The following is a 22486-nucleotide window of genomic DNA, read 5'->3' on the forward strand; positions in this document are numbered from 1 at the left end:
CATGGTAACAGCTAATTTTTAAAAGAAAATGATTTTTTCATCAAAAAGCATGAAAAGATGGAAAGTTTGAGTAGCATACTCATTACAAATTGCTATGATAATTATCAGCTTTTTTCACTACGTTCATGCCACATTATTATCGTTGCTATGGCAACAGCTTTTTTCCCTAGAAAGGAGAAGTACCCCAGGAAAAGAAAAACTAGATAGATAAATGATCAATTTTGTAGAGTTAAATTTTTCGGCCCTTTTTTTTTTGTACTCTTTTGGGAATGCTGAAAAGGAATCCACCTATGGCCACTTTTCTAAATGAGGTCTTCAGCCGTTAACATGGCAACAAATTATTTTCTTTAAAAGAACATGTGTTTTTCATTAACATCATAAAAACATGTTGTTAAGGCCAAAATATGTCATTATATACAGTTTTCCTCAATTAATAAAAACAATCCTTTTTTTTATTACATTGATACCTCATAGCAATGACAGCTGCCATAGTAACGATTCTTAAAAAGAAAATAATTATATTTTAATGAAAAAAAAATGAAAAAATGACGAGATTGAGTACCATATTCATTACAAATTACTATCAACTTTTGTTTTCACAACGTTCATTCCACATCATTTCTGTTGCCATAGCAATAACATGAGAAAAATGTTTTTGAATGATTAAAGTTCTATAGCAATCTGTTGAAAATTACTATAGAGGAGGTATCATAGTCATTTAAGATTATCAAATGTCTTGGAGACATTAATGCTGAAACAGAGTACATCATGACGAGAAAATTGGAACTTTTGGGGAGGTTTTTAGACATTTGTATTGCTTACTATTTGTATTTTATGTTTCCTGGGTATATCTACAGTTTTAAAAAGATCTATTCCTTAAAATGTTGTTGCCATATAGGAACAGAAATGATGTGAACAGAATTATATATGGCTAATAGTCTTGCTCATTTGTAATACTTCAAAAGTTAGGCCATAATTTCACTTTTTTTTTTTCTTGAAGATTTTTTTCTACAAAAAATTTATGCATGGCAACCATGTTAAATATTAATCATTATTTCGGATATTTAAGGTTTTAAAGGTGCAATGTGATCAGAAATTCAGGAAGCTGACTAAACTTTTTGTGTTTTTACTTACTTGTTTTTTGTTTAGTGTATTCTTTCCTTCCTTATCTAATGAGTAACATTAATTTTTTTTCTTTAAAAAGCAGTTTTCTCATGTTAATTCTATAGCAACAAGAACGAAGTGGGAGACATGTTTATCATGACACATTTTGGTGTTAATGGCATGTTTTCATAATGTTTAAAGAAGAACACATGTTCTTTTAAAGAAAATAATTTGTTGCCATGGCAACGGCTGAAGACATCATTTAAAGAAATGACCACGCACAGGTGCATTCCTGTTCACCATCCCCAAAAGAGATGAAAAAGCACAAAAGATTTAAACTTTTCTGAAATTGATCACTTGTTTTTTTATTCTTTCTTTTCCTTTTTAATGAAACAGTTCTTCTTTCTATGAAAGAAAGTTTTCCTCATGTTTTTGCTATAGCAACGATAAAAATGTGAGATTAGCATAGTAAAAAAAACCCTGACAATCATAGTTAGACCCTAACTGGTAATGAAATAACTTTTTTCATTTCAATCTTTTCATGATTTCATGCTTTTTGATTTAAACAAATCATTATTTTCTTTAAAAAATAGCTGTTACCATGGTGACCGTCATCACTATGAGGTAGCTGTGATATTCGGAAATAGTGATATTAAGTTTAATCAGAGAAATATGTTCATATTGACATCTGGTGGAAATTACAGTAAGTTTTTATAATGATTAATGAGGAATACATGTTCTTTTAAAGAAAATAATTTTTGCCATGGCAACGGCTAAATATGTCAATTAGAAATATGGCAAGGGTGGATTCGTGTACGGCACTCCCAAAATAAGGGAAAGAACAAAAAAAAAATCTAACTCTTACAGAAATATATTATCTACGGATTTACTTCATTCTTACTTTCCTGTTAATTGAAATACCTATTTTTTCTGTAAAAGGCAGTTTTTGTCATGTTGTTGCTATAGCAACGAAAAGGAAGTGAAATGAACAAAATGGGAAAGAGGTGATAGTCATGATAGTAGTTAGTAATCAATATTCCACCCGATCTTGTCACATTTTCTTGCTTTTTTATGAAAGTATCACTACTTTCTTTAAAATAGTTGTTACCATGGCAACCATCTTTGCTATGAGGTAACCATGGCGTTATAAGAATTGTGATTTTTAATTTGATTAAGGAGATGTTTAGATTGACTTATTTCTGTGTTTACTACATGTTTTTATGATGTTTTTAATAAAGAATACACGTTCTTTTAAAGGTTATAATAAAAAATTATATGATTATGATAAACAAAAATTTATCATTTATTTATCTAGTTTTTCTTTTAATGGGATACTTCTTCTTTCTAGGGAAAAAAGTTGCTGCCATAGCAACGATAATAATGTGGCATGAACGTAGTGAAAAAACCTATAATTATCATAGCAATTTGTAATGAGTATGCTACTCAAACTTTCCATCTTTTCATGCTTTTTGATGAAAAAAATCATTTTCTTTTAAAAAATAGCTGTTACCATGGCAATCGTTATTGCTATGAGGTTGCTGTGACAGTCGGAAATTGTGATTTTTTATTTTATTGAAGCGTGATATGTTTATATTGACTTATTTTGGTGTTTTTAGCATGCGTTTATGATGTTTAATGAAGAATACATGTTATTTCAAAGAAAATCGTTTGTTGCCATGGCAACGGCTAAAGATGTCATTTAGAAATATGGCAACAGGTCGATTCGTGTTTGGCACCAACAAAATAAAGGAAATAGCTCAAAAAAATCTCACTACAGTTTACAGAAATTTATAATCTATGGACGTATTCTTGCTTTTCTTTCAATCGCAATGCTTATTTTTCTTTAAAAGACAGCTTTTGTCATGTTGTTGCTATAGCAACGAAAATGATGTGAAATTAACATAGTGGAAAAATAAGCTGATAATCTAGATAGTAATTTATGATAAATATTCCACTCAATCTTGTCATGTTTTCTTGCTTTTTCATGAAAAATATGATTTTTCTTTATAGAGAGTTGTTGCCATGGTGACCGTCATTGCTATAAGGTAACCATGACATTATGAAAATTGTATTCTTTCTCAAGTCTAATCAAAAAGGATTTATAATGACATATTTTGGTGTTTACATCCTGTTTTTATGACTTTTAATGAAGAATACATGTTCTTTTAAGGAAAATAATGCGTTGCCATGGCAACGGGTGAAGACGTCGGTTAGAAAAATGGCAACAAGTGGATTCGTGTTCAGCACCCCCAAAATAGGGGAAATAGCACAAAAAATCAAAATCTACAGAAAATTTTAAGAACACCCCAATATTGTGACAACTGGCCGTCTACTATACTGTGATTATGACTATAATTAGACACATCTGCAGTTGATTATACCCCCATTGTTTGGATAACAATTTACAGCATCTGTGGAATGCAGAAACTTCTTCTATTCTTCCTTGAAGAGCATGCCATCACCTGTGAACTTGTCAATGTACTTCCTTCATACCACCAAATGCAGTGTTTTGGTGGGGTGGAGCAGGGAGGTAGCCGACCTCCCTGGGTGGAGGAACTTTGGGGATGCATCTGTTCACCCAACCAGCTAGCCTTTTTCAAGGACCACTGCTTTTGCCACTGAAGTCTTGAGTGAAGTGCTTTAGACCTGAAGCCGAGTGCCTCAGTTCAAAGGCATTTTTTTTTTTAGACCTGAGATTGATACTATTCATAACTGGAAGATGGCCCAAAAGCACACACCACTCAATACTGAATAATTAAGTTGGTCACTTCTACCACTGAATTAAGATGCACTTGTTGGCCTTCAGTGCAAAACGTGTTTGCGTGAGCTTTGGACAGTGCTGTGCTAATTGGTTGTGATTTTAAATTCCAACAACCAAGTGCTGGAAGCAAAATTTGGTAATTCAGTGCATAAGTTATTAAATTCTAACAGATCTCCAAAGGCCTCCTTGTTGGGTTGGGATATTAGTTGCACATAAGTGCTTTCTACTAGTACTTGTCCCTCTTGCAGTGACTTTAGCAGAAGGGCCCTTGGCAAGAGCTACCAACCAGCTAATTACAGAGTGTGCAAAAAATAGAACTTGTATGCATCAATTTGAATATAGCACATATTTTCCCTAAGGCATAAGTTTTTTTATATGAATAATCACTATGAGTAATATGTATGAATAACAAATGTTTATGAGTGCAGTGGACAGAATATTTCATAAGGGGTGAAAGATGAAATTATCCATTCAGCTTGGCTGCGCCTCGTTGAATGGAGACAAAGATTTCATCTTTCACCGAATGAAATACTGTAAAACATATATTCGCGGCATGAAATTTTCGCGAACTGCCACTGGCATTCAATGCATATAGTGTTGACAAGAACTTTCGCGTGCATTTTAATTTCACAAATCGTGGCACTCGCGAAATTTGCGAAATTAAAATGCACGCAAACATTCCTCATTTTACAGTATTCTGTCCATTGCACGAATGAAAAACATTTATTATTTGTTTTATTTGGGAGCGCCTAAAATAGATCCTTGTCATTTGATGTTTTAATTTAGAAACGGGAGAATCTGAGATCAAGAGAGTGCTCACTTGAGCGCTTTACGCTAGCGCGCTATCGCATAACCTTACACACTGCAAACGCAAGCGTTTTACATGCATAGTGTGCAGGGTTCTCGGTGTGTGTGCAATGGAGCAAATCGTATGGATCCAAAATTGCACAGTAAATGGAGCCACAATTGCACAGATGATGACGTCATAGTGAAAGTGCTAAATGATCAATGTCAAACAGCCAATCAAATTACAAGGATCTCTTTAGGCGTTATATAAATGTTTTATGAATAATGTAGTTCTCAGAATAGGTATGATGATATGATCTGCCATACATCCGTGTATACATTGTGTAGCATGCCTGTATTGTATATGTACATAACTTCTGCAGAGTTTTTGTCCCCGCCGAACGAGTTCGAGCAGGGGACTATGAAACGGGCTCCGTACGTGTGTGTGTCCGTGTGTCCGTGTGTCCGTCTGTCCGTCTGTCCGTCCGTCTGTGCGTCCGTGTGTGATCAAAATGTTCAAAATGCTACTCCTTCGCCATTTCTAACCCGATTTTGATTCTGTTTGCTTTATATGATAGCACTACATGGGAGCTTTGAAACTTCTATACAGAATTTCAGTTGTGACCTTTGACCTTGACCTTTGACCTATATTGTACATTTTGCTTCAAAATGCTACTCCTTCGCCATTTCTAACCTGATTTTGATTCCATTTGCTTTATATGATGGCACTAGGTGAGGGCTTCAAAACTTCTACACAGAATTTTGACCTTTGACTTCTTTGACCTTTGACCTTGATTTTTGACCTATATTGTACATTGCCTACAAAATGCTACTCCTTCGCCATTTCTAACCCGATTTCGATTCCGTTTGCTTTATGTGATGGCACTAGGTGAGGGCTTCAAAACTTCTACACAGAATTTTGACCTTTGACTTCTTTGACCTTTGACCGTGATTTTTTACCTATATTGTACATTTTGCTACAAAATGCTACTCCTTCGCCATTTGTAACCCGATTTCAATTCCGTTTGCTTTAAGTGATGGCACTAGGTGAGGGCTTCAAAACTTCTACACAGAATTTTGACCTTTGACCTTTGACCTTGATTTTTGACCTGTATTGTACATTTTGCTACCAAATGCTACTCCTTCGCCATTTCTAACCCGATTTCGATTCCGTTTGCTTTAAGTGATGGCATTAGGTGAGGGCTTCAAAACTTCTACACAGAATTTTGACCTTTGACTTCTTTGACCTTTGACCTTGATTTTTGACCTGTATTGTACATTGGCTACAAAATGCTACTCCTTCGCCATTTCTAACCCGATTTCAATTCCGTTTGCTTTATGTGATGGCACTAGGTGAGGGCTTCAAAACTTCTACATAGAATTTTGACCTTTGACTTCTTTGACCTTTGACCTTGATCTTTTTACCTATATTGTACATTTTGCTACTAAATGCTACTTCCGGCGGGGACATATATTACGCACTGCGTAGTTTCTACTTTTCCTTGTTCAAAAGATGTTTGTGCAGTGGGGCTTGAACATAAAAGATACTGATCTATATCAGACTCGGTTGCATTCCATAAATTGTCTGATATTTTTTTTTCCACCCCTCCCCTCTTTGTGCAATGTTTTTGTAGAACTTCAGGGGCCATAAATGTTTTACTTGTGTAAAAGATACTTAAAGGTAGCAGTGATGAGGGCAAAGGTAAAGGAGTCCAGTATTTATATTGCTCTACATTTATGGTATCTAGATGATTGTGTGTATATTCCTGATTACAAGCATATCATTGCAGCCCCTATCAAGATCTGTGTTTGTCATAAAATTTCTTAGTTAGACATATTAAATACAATTATACTTCTGTAGCTGCTGTAATATTTGAAGAGTGTTTAAATGCAACTTTGCTTCTGATAAGATACACGGTAGATATGGAATTACATTATGTGCATGTGATTGGGTCTCATTGCCGGATAGCATGTTTCTTTTGAACAGCAGGAGCTTGAAGCACAAAGGGGAAAATGGATGTGTCTCTCCAGAAATCCACAAAGCTACAAGAGTTTGTGAAGTAGCAAAGCATACATTTGTATGTTAATGGTGATTTTATTTTTTGTTGTAATTTATACATTGAAAGGCCACTCCTTGTTGAAATTGCCATTTTTTAGTTGGAGTAAAATCTGGTAACAACAGTACATGTTTCATAAAGTGACTAGCAGCACCCGTGGAAATCCACGGGTCTGAGCGGTTTTATTTTTTTTCTCATAATACGATTTTGCACATTTTTATTGAAGAAATAAAAAGAAGAGTCTTCTCATTCTTTCGTTAATTGTGCTGTCTTCTAAATGACCACCCTTCCCAGAAATTTTATAATACATTTTTGTAGTATATGCCAGGCGATCCGGTCCATTAATTGGTAGGGATCATTCCCGCCACTACTTGCTTTTATTATAGAACTTGAGTTTCGAGGGGTTATTTGCACCCGTTGAAGTCCAACAGTTGTCTTGTTGCCCCTCACCCCTCCCCCCCCCCCCCCTCACGCACACACACATTTCCACCTCCGCAGGGCAAAAAACAAAAACATTCAGGGAAAAATTACCAAAAACGCAAATGAGATTCCCCGAAAGTTCTGCCCACAGGTTGTTCCCGTCGAAACGGGAAGATATTAACACTATGACTTTGATTACCCCCTGCTCTTGCATCCACGCGGGCACCCGCGGGAATCCACGGCTGGTCTCAAGGCCTCGGTTTGTTTTGTGTTTTTTTTTTTCATGTTTCTTTTCCCCACGTTATGAGAGAAAAATAAGATATATCTTCATAATTTTGCTCCCTCCTTTTTGTTTTTAATCACCAAAACTTGGCTTGATATATCATATTAATATAGAACTACATCTGCTTCAGATTGTACATTATCATAATTAATATTAAGCCTACAATTATTGCTCCTATTATTGTTATCATTATATCATTATTATTATTATTATTATTATTATTATTATTATTATTATCATCATCATTGTTATTATTTGGGGAGGGGGAGATCATAGTCATCAGGTTTAATAGGCACCCGTGTGAGTAGGTTCTCACGACCTCGTATATTTTTTCTTTAATATTTTTCCCATGTTATGGAAGAAAGAAGAATATATACATCACTGCATTCTTCTTCATTTGCTCCCTCTTTTTTTTTGTCACCAAAACTTGGTTTGATAGACCATAGAACCACACATTCTATTTCCACTTGCAATTTTAAAAATAGGCGGTCGGCAAAGCGAGGTTTTCCTCTACGTCCGCTCATCTTATGAATATGTATGATTACAGCAGCTCTGCAGTAAACGAATGGACACAGCTGCGCGTGTAATCTGATATGTAAGGGTACGATCGGCAAATATATTTAGCCGCGTCCTAAACAGTCTGCGTACAATGACACCGGACTTGAGAGCAAACGGCGAGCAAACTAAATGACGTACCTGAGCTGCATATAGTATTCTGCAGTTGTGCAAAATACAATTACATAACCAACGTTCGTTGTTTTCATTTGGGGACGCCAATAATGGCGAACTGTACGTAAATGCCCTTGTAGTCCATATCACGCACACACAGATTCGTGTAACCATCGTCAATACATTCAGTACACGTAACAGGCGGAGGCAAAGGTACATCACAGAACTATATACACACAGTGTAGAGTGTGTATAGAGTTCTGCGAGGTACATTGTGTGTGTGCGTGCGCGTCCGCCGGAAGATGTCAGAGATTTCGCTGCACCATCATCTTTAGTATCCCCCAGTGTCTCTGCAAGCTAAAAGATGGAAGATCGAGAAAGCAGGAGGCCAGCGCATGTTCCGTGAATATTGAAACGCTCGGCTCTTTCGTCACGCACAAAAATGCATTATGCATGTAGCTAATTAATTTTTCTTTTTCGTCCTCGACGTCGACACGGAGGCGGAGAGGGGACGAAACCCACGCCATTCGATGTAGGATACTCTCCTGCGGCCGACGGCACCGGTCGCAACTGCCCGGAGCCGACGGCTCGGGAGGAGATAGAGAAACCAGCAACGCCGAAATAAAACAGGAAATACATAAGGCCGCGACAACAACAACAACTTCGAGTATTATAGTATAGGATATTAAAAAGAAGGTTATGAAATTTTCACTCAACACTCAAGAAATTCAAGGAAAACTGTGCTGTCAGGTTTATAATCCGAATGTACAAAACAGATATCATGTACACCCCTCATAATGTCTTCAAGTGCTTGTCACAGTAAAGTCAAATAATGAAGATTTATGAAGGACACCACATGTACACTGGTGTATGGAGAGCATGGATTTTTCCATTCATCGCTGCAATGTGTATTGCCATAGCCTGAAAGGGTCAGAGCTTTTGAAAACTTGAGAGTTACCTTAAAGACATCTCTTTGTTAAGCAACTTATGTGTGTTTGTGATATTACTGTGAAGTCAAAATGATTCAGTGTCCAACATCTTTCTGTCCTATCTCTTTTGAAGGATACACAACAGTTGTATAGCTATACAATGCAGTATAATCTTATATTGTGCACAATGTTGGAATCTGTCTATAAGTTATAGGAAAGGTGAAATGCTGGTAGGACTGCATAGTTTATTTGATTCTTGTTTGCATTTTATTTTGGTTCTTTTCATTTCTGCAAAACAGAAGATAGATAGCAAAACACTCCATTTCCTCATCCTGAGGTACTTTTGAAGTGTGTATGTGAGGGGGGTTGTCAAGTGTGCAACATATTGCACTAATTGCCACCAAGGTGTTGAGATAACTGGAAAAAAAATGACTACCATATAGTCTAGCAGCCAGAAAGGGTCCCCGTGCACCCCCCCCTAAAACAAAATTCTACGATATGTTCGAAGATCGTCAGAACCTGTATTTTCCGAATCCGGTTGTCGCCAGCGGAAAAAAAGGTTGCGCGCGCGTCTTATTTGCATATTTCTAAGATGGCCGCCGCCCGTTGCTAGGAGACGGATTATTTTTGAATAACTTTAGTTAGGAATAACAAATTACCATAAAAATGGTATCATTTTGAAGAGAATTAAATTTCCTACAAGCTGATACCCCATTTGATGGGATAAATAGTTGTTGTCATGAAATATTAAGGAAGGAATTATGTTTTTTAGCATTTTTCTAAAAAGATAGGGAATTTGGTTATAATGTTCTTTTCCATACATCTAATATGCATTTACAAATAACATTTGAAATTTCCTAAAATTATCCCCCAGTCATAGCTATTATCATGTGAAAACGGCTTTCCAATACACCAATTCCTTTAAAAGTTACACGACATTAAAGGGGATAAGGTTCAATAGGTTTTACAGCAATATTATTTTAAGGGTTATAATGTCTCCGCGCGCAATTGCGTAGGTTCTGTATCTGGGGTTTGTTGTAGATCACTGCTATCTATTGATCAAATCTCATCGAAATCGGCGAAGAAAGAAAGAAAAATTACACTTTCTATTCCTTATATGAAATAAAAATGTTTTTTTTTTCTATTCTGTGTTACCAAACTCAATCCATTCAGCTTCCCATATGAACAGTTTCTTGTCTTTTTGGATTCCCTCCAAAATCACAACTTATCTGATATTAAAAAGTTAAAGAAAAAAATTTGACGTGACAGTTTCCTCTTATTGGAAGATTAAAGTGAAAAAAAAAGAAGAATCTTATGCTAAAAGCCCTAAGAAATAAAGAACTTGTTAAATGGCCTTTCAGAGTTTAAAATGAAACATGGCTATCTTACTTTTTCATAACAAAATGAAGGGAAGTATCTGTGTAGTTCATGTCGGCCCATACTGGGTTACTATTCTTCAGAAATGATCCCCGTGCACCCCCCCCCCCCAAAAAAAAAAAATCTACAATGTGTTCGAAGATCGTCAGAACCTGTATTTTGCGAATCTGCTTGTCGCCAGCGGAAAAAGGGTTGCGCGTGCGTCTAATTTGCATACTTCTAAGATGGCCGCCGCCCGTTGCTAGGATACGGATTATTTTTGAATAACTTTAGTTAAGAATATCAAATTACCATAAAAATGGTATCATATTAAAGAGAATTAGATTTCCTACAAGTTGATACCCCGTTTTATGTAATAAATAGTTGTTGTTATGAAATACTAAGGAAGGATTTTTTTTTTTACATTTTTCCCAAGAAATACAGATTTCAGTAATGTTTTTTCCATACATTTAATTTCTGTTTACAAATAACATCGGAATTTTCCTTAAGTTAAACCCCATAAATAAGTATTATTATGTGAAAGCGGCTATTCAATACACCAATTCCTTTAAAAGTTACACGACATTAAAGGGAAAAGGTTCAATACGGTTATACAGAAATTTAAGGGTAATGTCGACGGCCGCACTTGCGTAACGCGTGTAATACTATAATAATCATTGCAAGTATGAGACCCTATCACTTCTTACATCCAAATTATTGATTAAATATCATTACATCTTGTGGAATATGAAAGCAAATTAAATCTTTTATTCGCTATCACCTTTGATCTACTCAGCTTCACTTTTAGTTTACGTCTTTTTTCATCAAATAGAATAAAGGCCTTACGAGAGGTGTAATTTCATGACGGCCGAAACGGGCTTACCTGGATAGGGGTTTCCAACATATCGATATTAATCAAACTTCTCTTCATCAACTCTCATTCTTCTGATCATCTTCACACACATACTCACACCTCCAATATCACACACAGGCATTCATGCACGGGAAATGAGCTCAGTCGTGAATTTCGTGAATTTATTCAATACGCCATTAATGCATTCATGGAACATCAAACTCGAATGCTTTATTTAGATGTCGAAATAAGAGTTACATGTATACCGCACAAGCGAAATATTTCTCACCATGCTCTAGCAGGAAATCAATTTATTTTTTTAAGATAAGATCGCACATACGTGTTCTCATTCTTTGGTGGTTCGCCTGATGGTTTTTAAACATATTGCTCACACGTTTATTATTGCCAAGAAACTAATAGATAGATTACAAATACCAAGGAATGGCATTGATAAAAACGAATAGTTGCAAGTCAAATCCAGTCGCTTTCAAATTCTGTTTTTTTTTATAAAAAATGATTTCATGCACTTAACTTTATTACATGGGTTGATTTAAATGCAATACAACGTAAACTTGGTTGTTGAATCCGTTAGGAGTGACTAATAATCAATATTATACAAAAATGAGAGAGAGAGAAAAAAAAATGTTATGGTTAAGTAGACCATGGATCTATAAAACATGAGGGAAATGTCTGAGGGAACATTAACCATGCATGCGTGTATGTATGTATGTGTGCATGTATATACTATAACTATGTATATATAATATATCTATATCTATATATAAATATATAAATATATATATATATATATATATACATATATATATATATATATATATCACGTTTATATTTATGCAGGTTTGTATACTTTTGTGTTGTGTGTGTTTGTGTTCAAGGATGTTTGTGTATGACTAATGTGTTAAACATTAGACATATTCAGAGTGTAAATGTTTAACCACAACGAATACAATATTTTCATGTTTTCCACAGAAATTAGACATCTATTATAATTAGATAAATTTACTAAAATGATTTGAAGTGTATCTGCTATAGGCGCATCTGACGTGCAATCCACTTTATAGAGCGCATGTAAGTTCCGCTGGAATAACAACTCATGCATGAGTTAAATACACCATCCAATGTTTTCAGATATCCATGCCCTACTCGTCCGCCGGTCCTTTTTAGATAGAGTAACTATAAATGTGCATGATCGATACCCAAAAGATTATTGACATTGCACGTTAAACACTTTCACTAGGTTGCCATTGTCGCGAGTCTCGATATGCTAATACATGTATACTATCTACCACAAATCGATTCTTAGTCTACGAGTGACCGTGGTGATCTTATCATGGCTTATCACATCTTGAGGTCTATGGTGGTAATCGTGTTGATCGTAGAAGAATTATTGGACTGTTTGAAAAATTACTACGATCAACACAATGTCTTTGACTGACATCAAGATTTGATTATCTGATGATCAGCACGATTAGTCCGCGAGTAAGACCACGATTTCGGGCGAATCGAGAAAGTGGACCCAGCTTAGTGAATGCCACGAGAGTGGAAACGTACCATAAGGATAATCAACACGACAGTTTCAATACCGTACATATCAATATTTACATATCTTCCAAGATTACTTCACCTATGTAATCTAGATTCTTTTGTATGCCTCCGCCAAGAAGTGGTGCCGGAGGCATTATGTTTTCGGGTTGTCCGTCCTTCCGTCCGTCCTTCTCTCCGTCCGTAATGAATTTTGTGAACAGCGTAACAAAAAAAAAAAAAAAAAAAAAAAAAAAAACCCTGAAATTTGGCATGTATGTGTATTGGGGGTGAAATTCTGCCTATCAACTTTTGGGTGCACATGCTCAAGGTCAAAAGTCAAAAGGTCGAGGTCAAATGCTTAAAATTTCACTATTTCCCTCATATCTCTGCAATGCCTAAAGATATTTTCTTGAAACTTAGTGTATACAGGTATTACCCAATTAAAATTCACTGGTAAAAGTTTGGGGTCATAAGGTTAAGGTCAAATGTGAAAAGGTCAAGTGAAAATGTTAAAATTTTACTTTTTTTCTCTGTATCTTGGATATTGTTCAAGGTATCTTCATGTCAGGTCAGGATGATCTGCTACTGGTACCCTGTAGCCCAGTACAACCTGTTTCAGGGTCGGATTGTCGGCGACTAAACCGGCAAACCCACCAGTCTCCAACTGGAGAATGGTGAGGAGGGTGGCTGGACACCCTGGTGGAACTAAAAACGAGATCTGGAGAGTCAACGATGGCCATCCAGCAATGCAGAAGGACCCGGCCACCCACTGCATTTTCTTGGCCACGATAGTTCTTATGAGAGTTCGTAAACATTGTGGAAAACCGGCATCTGATGGTGGGACCCGCAGGCCAGATGATGCGTCAATGGCTACTGGGGAAGAGGAGCGTGTTGCACCGACTAGGCACAGCTGTAAGGACGCAGAATATACTGCCGATAATCCTGTGCATGAAAGGAGCAGCACAAACCTGAGAAAACCTAGAATTATAGGGACATGGAATGTTCAAGGAATGAATGCTGACAAGATGGAGATCATCATAACCCGAATGGGAGAACAAAATATCAGTGTGCTTGGTATTTCAGAGACTTGGTGGCTCAACCAAGGTCGTTTCACTACCGAAGATGGCTACACAGTTGTGTATTCAGGCAAAGACGGCGGAAAGAGGGAACACGGAGTAGGCTTCATCCTGGACAAAAACTCGGCTAAGTCTTTCTTGGGTTTCAACCCAATAAGCAAAAGAATTATTACTCTCAGACTGGAAGGTCACCCATTTAACATCTCCGTCATCCAGGTCTATGCGCCAACATCTACTGCATCTGATGAAGCCATGGAAGACTTATGATCAGCTCCAAGATACTCTTGACAAGATTCCGAACAAAGATGTTCTTGTGATAATGGGAGACTGGAATGCAAAAATTGGCAAATCAGTGACCAAGTCTAAGATCGTCGGAAAATATGGATTGGGAGAAAGAAATGAACGTGGAGATAGTTTGGAAGATTTCTGCCAAGCTAATGACCTGATTGTTGGAAACACTTTCTTCCAGCAGCACCCCCGAAGACTATGGACATGGAAGAGCCCCGGGGACAATGTAAGAAACCGGATTGACTATATTCTCGTTAAAAGAAGATGGCGCTCTTCACTGCTCAGTGTTCGGACAAGACCAGGTGCAGACTGTGGGAGTGACCACCAGCTTCTGGTTGCACAGCTGAAACTAAAGCTCAAAGTAAAGAAGAAAGAGACACCACCATTAAGGTTTGATGTAGACAACATACCGGAACAGTACACTGTTAGTGTGAGCAATAGATTTCAGGCACTTCTTCAGATTGATGATGAAGAGCTGTCTCCCAATGAACTGTGGGAAGGAATGAAAGAAGCAGTGTTAAGCACAGTTAAGGAGGTCATCCCAAAGAAGAAGAAGAAGAAGCAACCATGGTTATCCAGAACAACATTAGAACTGACTTGCTGACAAGAGACAGGATGCGAGGAAGAGAGGGGATATGGCTGAGTGGCGAAGACAACACAAAGAAGTGTCAAAAGCAGTTAGAGCTGATCAACGTGCCTTCGTTGAGAGAAAATGTGAGGAGATAGAAAGAGCAGGGAGTGATTCTAAGAGGGTGTATGCTCTGGTCAAAGAAAATGACTCAAAAACCATCAGCAAGGTCAGATGTCATCAATGACAGAAATGGTACCACCTTAACAGAGAGCACAGACATAAAGAACAGATGGGCCTAGTACTGCAAGGAGCTCTACGAGCAGAAGACCCAGGCAGACTCTGCCAACAGCAACCTAGGGGAACAAGAGTTAGAACCACCCCCGTTATTGGAGGAAGTGCGCCAAGCAATGAGAGAAATTAGGAACGGGAAATCACCAGGCTGGGATGATATCCCAGGCGAGTTATGGAAAGCCTCTGGTGAGGAAGGCATAAACATCACGTGGAAACTATGTGACAGAATCTGGAGGAATGTAGAATGGCCCGAGGACTGGGGAAGAGCGGTCTTTATCCCGATACCTAAAAAAGGAAATGTAAAGGAGTGCTCAAACCATCGCACCATTAGTTTGATAAGCCATGCCAGCAAAATACTACTCAAGATCATCAACAACAGAATGAAACGGCAGATGGAAAATGAGATATCTGAAGAGCAGGCTGGTTTTAGAGCAGGAAGAGGCACGAGAGACCATATCATCAACATCAGAAACATCATTGAGAATTGCCGAGGACACTCTGTACCACTCTACCTGTGCTTTATAGATTACAGCAAAGCCTTTGATTGTGTCTGTCATGCAAAATTATGGAACACTATGAGAGAAATGGGTTTTCCTAGCCATATAGTGAAGCTCATTAGCAAGCTATATAAAGATCAAGAGTCTACAGTACGAACAAGCAGAGGTGACACAGAATGGTTCAAGATTGGTAGAGGTGTCAGACAGGGATGCATACTATCGCCCCAGCTTTTCAACATCTATGCTGAACGGATTATGAGAGATGCCCTGGGAGATTTCCTTGGTGGAGTGACAATAGGTGGCCAACGGGTAACAAATCTCAGGTATGCGGATGACACCACCCTGGTTTGTAACAACAGAAGAGAATTGATGGATCTACTCAGAGCAGTAAAAATAGCAAGTGAAGAGAGGGGGCTAATGCTGCATACTAGAAAGACTAAGATCATGGTTGTAGATGGAGAACGGAGTTTTGCAGATGGTGTCTTTTCTCTAGATGGTGATGCCATTGAAGAGGTGGAAAGCTTCGAGTTCCTGGGTTCCATCATAAACACCAAAGGGGACTGCTCACAGGAGATTAAACGAAGACTAGCAATGGCCCGGAATATGGTACAAAGTATGACAAAGCTCTGGAAAAGTAAACTCCCTTCCTCCCTCAAGGTCCGGCTACTAAGATCTACAGCCTTTGCCGTGGCATCATATGGCTCAGAATCCTGGACAATGAAGTCAGCAGACAAGAAGAGACTGGATTCGTTTGAGATGTGGTGCTATCGTAGGATACTGAGGATACCATGGAAAGAAAGAAGAACAAATACATGGGTGCTAGAGGAGCTTGGAGTGGAAAAGAAACTACGGGCTGATATTGTGGCCAGAAAATTGACATATTTTGGCCATGCTACCAGACATCACTGCCTGCAGAAAACAATCATCCAGGGAATGGTTGAGGGAAAACGTAAAAGAGGAAGACCCGCAGCAAGCTGGCTTGATGACATCAAACAGGTGACTGGAGCAAGCATTACAGAGGCTACCAGAGCTGCCGCTGACCGCAGACAATGGCGTTCTCTCATCCGAACCACACCTGCATATTTGTATGCTACGTGACTAGAGAGAGAGATCTTCATGGAACATAGTATATATTATGCATGTACTGACTGGAAGTGATTATCTAGGGAATTTGGGGTTCATGGGGTCAAAGGTCAAGGGCAACACTTCAAAATTTTACTATTTCCCTCATATTTATGCAATGCCAGCAGGACTTAAACTTGGTGTATGCATGTATAACCCAAAATAGAGATTCTCTGGCAATTTCTTTTTTTTTTGCCAAAAAGGTCAAAGATCAAGGATCAAGAGAAAGTGCTGAACTTGCTTCTTCCTCCATGTCTCGGAAGTGGCTCATGGTATCTTGAAACTTAGTACATATTTATGCATGTTCTGCCTGACAGTGATTCTCTTATGAATTTTAGGGTCAAAGGCCAGATGAAAATGGTAACAATTTTCTACTCAATACAAAAATTGCACTTTTTCTCCATACCTTGAAAATTACTTAATGCATAAACTTATGAAAGGGCCAAAGTCAAGTTAAAGTCCTAAAATTCCCAAATACATGCTCTCCTATTCATCCAATTAGACCTAGGTCAAGGAAGGTGACCATTTTGAATTTTGAATGGAAACAATGTCATTATCGTTTTCAAATTCCCAGTAACAGGGCATTTAATCTTGTTGCTTTCGCGTGGCCTTTCTTTCTATGATATACAAGAAGTAAATTTGTTATTGCTTTCAGCAATAACAAATTGGGGCCCGTTTATCTATATCATGACGAACCTCCGGAATAACGAACCTTTGGGGGAAAAAATGAACCTTCGGAATAATAAACTATAACTACTATTGTTATATTGTACAAGCTTTAACGCCGACATCTATTAACCTACTATATTACTACTTTCACTCTTTGAAAGGAAACACGCCAACAACCAACGACACAACAGGAATGGAAACAATGGCATTATCGTTTTCAAATTCCCAGTAACAGGGCATTTAATCTTGTTGCTTTCGCGTGGCCTTTCTTTCTATAATATACAAGAAGTAAATGTGTTATTGCTTTCAGCAATAACTAATTTGGGCCCGTTTATCTATATCATGACGAATCTCCGGAATAATGAACCTTTGGGGGAAAAAATGAACCTTCGGAATAATAAACTGTGACCAATATTGTTATATTGTACAAGCTTTAACGCCGACATCTATTAACCTACTACTACTTTCACTCTTTGAAAGGAAACACGCCAACAACCAACGACACAACAGGAATGGAAACAATGTCATTATTGTTTTCAAATTCCCAGTAACAGAGCATTAATCTTGTTACTTTCGCGTGGCCATTCTTTCTATAATATACAATAAGTAAATTTGTTATTGCTTTCAGCCGGCAGCATAGCTTTCGATGGTTTGTGATATCATTAGAATTAAAACATTGAGCTCTCCATAGCTGACAATTGTAAAGTAGTAGCCCGCCAAAGTTGGATTACCTTTTTTTGATACGCACTGTATAACCTGAAAAAAAAAAAACAGATTTATTGGGTTTTTATCAATTGTACATTATAGCCACTCAAATAATGATGTATCGTTTGAGTTAGTCTTCGTACACCACTTAATTACCAACTGCTAATAGTAGTCGTAATCTTCGTTGTAATATTAAACTAGAAATGTCGCTATGACGACTGGTATGCCTCCGCCATAATGCATGATTCTCCTAATAGGTCTATAGTACATGTGGACAATGTGTGATTACATTTTCACAAAATTGGCAAAATATTATAATGGCATGTTTGTCACAAATGTGTTGAATGGTCACCTTCCTTGACCTAGGTTTAATTGGATGAATAGGAGAGCATGTATTTCACTTGATCTTTGACCTTTGACCTATCGTAGATTTTTTTTTGGGGGGGGGGGATGCACGGGGACCATTTCTGAAGAATTTATGATGTAACCCAGTATGGGCCGACATGAACTACACAGATACTTCCCTTCATTTTGTTATAAAAAAATAAGATAGCCATGTTTCATTTTAAACTCTGAAAGGTCATTTAACAAGTTCTTTATTTCTTAGCGCTTTTAGCATAAGATTCTTCTTTTTTTTCACTTTAATCTTACAATAAGAGGAAACTGTCACGTAATTTTTTTTCTTTAACTTTTTAATATCAGATAAGTTGTGATTAATTTCACGTTCTTGGAGGGAATCCAAAAAGACAAGAAACTGTTCATATGGGAAGCTGAATGGATTGAGTTTGGTAACACAGAATAGAAAAAAAAACATTTTTATTTCATATAAGGAATAGAAAGTGTAATTTTTCTTTCTTTCTTCGCCGATTTCGATGAGATTTGATCAATAGATAGCAGTGATCTACAACAAACCCCACATACAGAACCTACGCAATTGCGCGCGGAGACATTGTAACCCTTCAATATTGCTGTAAAACCTATTGAACCATATCCCCTTTAATGTCGTGTAACTTTTAAAGGAATTGATGTATTGGAAAGCCGTTTTCACATGATAATAGCTATGTTTTGGGGATAATTATAGGAAAATTCAAATGTTATTTGTAAATGCATATTAAATGTATGGAAAAGAACATTATAACCAAATTCCCTATCTTTTTAGAAAAATGCTAAAAAACATAATTCCTTCCTTAATATTTCATGACAACATCTATCTATCCCATCAAATGGGGTATCAGCTTGTAGGAAATTTAATTCTCTTCAAAATGATACCATTTTTATGGTAATTTGTTATTCCTAACTAAAGTTATTCAAAAATAATCCGTCTCCTAGCAACGGGCGGCGCCCATCTTAGAAATATGCAAATTAGACGCGCGCGCAACCTTTTTTTCCGCTGGCGACAACCGGATTCGGAAAATACAGGTTCTGACGATCTCCGAACATATCGTAGAATTTTGTTTTAAGGGGGGTGCACGGGGACCCTTTCTGGCTGCTAGACTAATATTGTATGTACAGAAAAGAGATGGGTAATCTACTGTGACTTATGTAATCCAAGAATGTCATCCTCTGTCTCATGATATATGTGGTTGTTTACACATGAATTCAAAAGAAGATTGTTTTGTTTTGTTTTTTCATTGTGGATACCGTGTATGTTTATTTCTGTCTATAGACTAAAAGTCTTTGGCTTGGGGAGAAACTAATGTTGAAATGTGAGAAAGTATTACATATATTTAGAAGAAAAACAGTTGTTTCTTTTGCATGTAAAAAGTTGCCATTTGATAAGTGCCAAGTCTTCTGATGTGGCCCTTTAATACAATCATGATATATCTTGTATTGGATATTATCGTCTTTAGATAATGTCCAATGAAAAATAAGTGTAATTTGTGTGCTCTTTCATTTTGAATCTCAAATGTATTGTCTCTACACACACACACACCACACATACACATGTAACACACACATCTGTAAATGATTCTCCAGAGAGACATGTTAAAAATACAAAAGGAAGCAAATTTTACATTTCAAAAGAAATATTGTTTTTTCAAGTTTCATCATATCTAAGTAAACCAACATGTCTCTTTCCTATTCTGAATTTGTAAGAATAGGGAGGGGTTAGCCCAAACTCTGTACAGAGGTTCTTGAGGGAAGACTATAGTTTCATCACTCCAAAATTTCATAATTTTGGGGGTTTTTTATCTATACTGAAACAAACATAGTCTCCCTGAAATTAATAGGAAGTGTGTCTACCCTCCAATGAGCTGTATTTGTAGAGGGATTCACCTTTATTAACTACACGTAATTGATTCTTCCAGGCTGGCACAGTTGATTTCTTTCTTTTTTCTGTGAATAATTCCCCCCCCCCCCCAATTTATTTCTGTATCTTTGTTATGAAAAAGCAATGGGGCTTAGGCTGGTCTTTTTTTTTTTACAAGTGTGAGACCATTAATATTTGATTATTCATTCTCTTCAAATGCAGAAATGGAAGAGGATGAAAGAGAACCTCTACGACTTCAGGTTACGGTTTGAGGTATGGCGTTCTTCGCTGAAAGAGGTGGAAGGTGAGTTTTGAAGTCTCAGCTCTCTCTGAAATGTTGTTTCATTGCCAGACCCCAAGCTTTGTGCTGTGTGCTTGTTCCTGTTTACGTGGGTGTTTTGGTTTGTGCTAAAGATAAACAATCCACTCAGGATATCCTCAATAACCTCCGGAGAGCATACTATGGCCTTATCGCTTTCATGGCTTTCTTGCTTGTTTGCCAACAGCAATAGCCAGCAAAGAAACCTTTGCTGTCTATAATACACAAAAGATGTCCTTCTTGTCTGTCATTGACTACATTAGTGCAATATTGCACATAGGGAACTGATCAAATGACCGCTTTGATCATAATTTTATGCCTCCGCCACGAAGTGGTGCCGGAGGCATTATGTTTTCGGGTTGTCCGTCCGTCCGTCCGTCCATCCGTCCGTCCGTCCGTCCGTCCGTCCGTCCGTCCTTCCGTCGGTCCGTAATGAATTTTGTGGACAAGGTAACTATCAAAACCTGTTGAGGTATCCTAATGAAACTTGGCATGTATGTGTATTAGGGGGTGAAGTTGTGCCCATCAACTTTTGGGTGCACATGCTCAAGGTCAAAGGTCAAAAGGTCAAGGTCAAATACATAAAATTTCACTATTTCCACCATATCTATTGAATGCCTGAAGATATTTTCTTGAAACTTAGTGTATACATGTATTACCCAATTAAGATTCTCTGGTGAAAGTTTGGGTCATGAGGTCAAAGGTCAAAGGTCAAAAGGTCAGGGTCAAATACATAAAATTTCACTATTTCCACCATATCTATTGAATGCCTGAAGATATTTTCTTGAAACTTAGTGTATACATGTATTACCCAATTAAAATTCTCTGGTGAAAGTTTGGGTCATGTGGTCAAAGGTCAAAAGGTCAGGGTCAAATACATAAAATTTCACTATTTCCACCATATCTATTGAATGCCTGAAGATATTTTCTTGAAACTTAGTGTATACATGTATTACCCAATTAAGATTCTCTGGTGAAAGTTTGGGTCATGAGGTCAAAGGTCAAAGGTCAAAAGGTCAAGTAAAAATATTAAAACTTCTTTTTTTTTCTCCGTACCTTGGAAAATTGTTCAAGGTATCTTCATGGAACATAGTATATACATGTACTGACTGGAATTGATTATCTAGAGAATGTAGGGTTCATGGGGTCAAAGGTCAGGGGTCAAAGGTCAAGTGCAACACTTCAAAATGTTACTATTTCCCTCATATTTATGCAATGCCAGCAGGGTTATTATTTTTTTTACACTTGGTGTATGCATGTGTAACCTCATAGAAATTCTCTGGAAAGTTTTTTTTTCTTTTTTTTTGCCTCAAAGGTCAAAAGGTCAAAGATCAAGTGAAAGTGCTGAACTATCATTTTCCTCCATATCTCGGAAGTGGCTCAAGTTATCTTGAAACTTAGTACATATTATGCATGTTCTACCTGAAAGTGATTATCTTATGAATTTTAGGGTCAAGGGCCAGATGAAAATGGTAACAATTTACTATTCAATGCAGAAATTCACACCAATTCTCCACACCTGTACCTTGAAAATTACTCAATGCCTTAATGTATGAATGGGTCAAAGTCAAGTTAAAGTCCTTAAATCCCTAGATAGATGCTGTCCTATTCATCCAATTAAACCTAGGTCAAGGAAGGTGAACATTCAACACATTTGTGACAAATTTGTTATTTCAATATTTTGCCAATTTTGTGAAAATGTAATCACACATTGTCCACATGTACTATCTAGACCTATTGGGAAAATCATGCATTATGGCGGAGGCATACCAGTCGCCAAAGCGACATATCTAGTTTTAAGTATATGCTCATATCATTGAGTGTCCTGTTCATTTTGAACTCAAGTTCATGTCCGAATGGTTGTTTAGTGATACTGATCATTCTTCCGTCCCTCCCAAGAAATGTTGGAATTACATGTATTTATGAAATTTAAA

At 37.2% G+C, this 22486-nt stretch overlaps 1 protein-coding gene across 1 annotated transcript in view; it reads left to right on the top strand.

Moving 5' to 3' along the window:
* LOC139721988 (transmembrane channel-like protein 7) overlaps positions 1–22486 on the top strand; it is a 78158-nt gene that overhangs the window by 29398 nt on the left and 26274 nt on the right. Inside the window, exon 4 of the mRNA XM_071633315.1 lies at positions 20456–20537. Within this exon, the coding sequence (XP_071489416.1) occupies positions 20456–20537 (82 nt within the window). The remainder of the gene's footprint in view (positions 1–20455; positions 20538–22486) is intronic.

The sequence above is a fragment of the Diadema antillarum genome, unplaced genomic scaffold, assembly GCF_040938485.1.
Source record: "Diadema antillarum isolate AM-2024a unplaced genomic scaffold, OU_Dant_1.0 scf00000154, whole genome shotgun sequence".
Taxonomy (NCBI): domain Eukaryota; kingdom Metazoa; phylum Echinodermata; class Echinoidea; order Diadematoida; family Diadematidae; genus Diadema; species Diadema antillarum.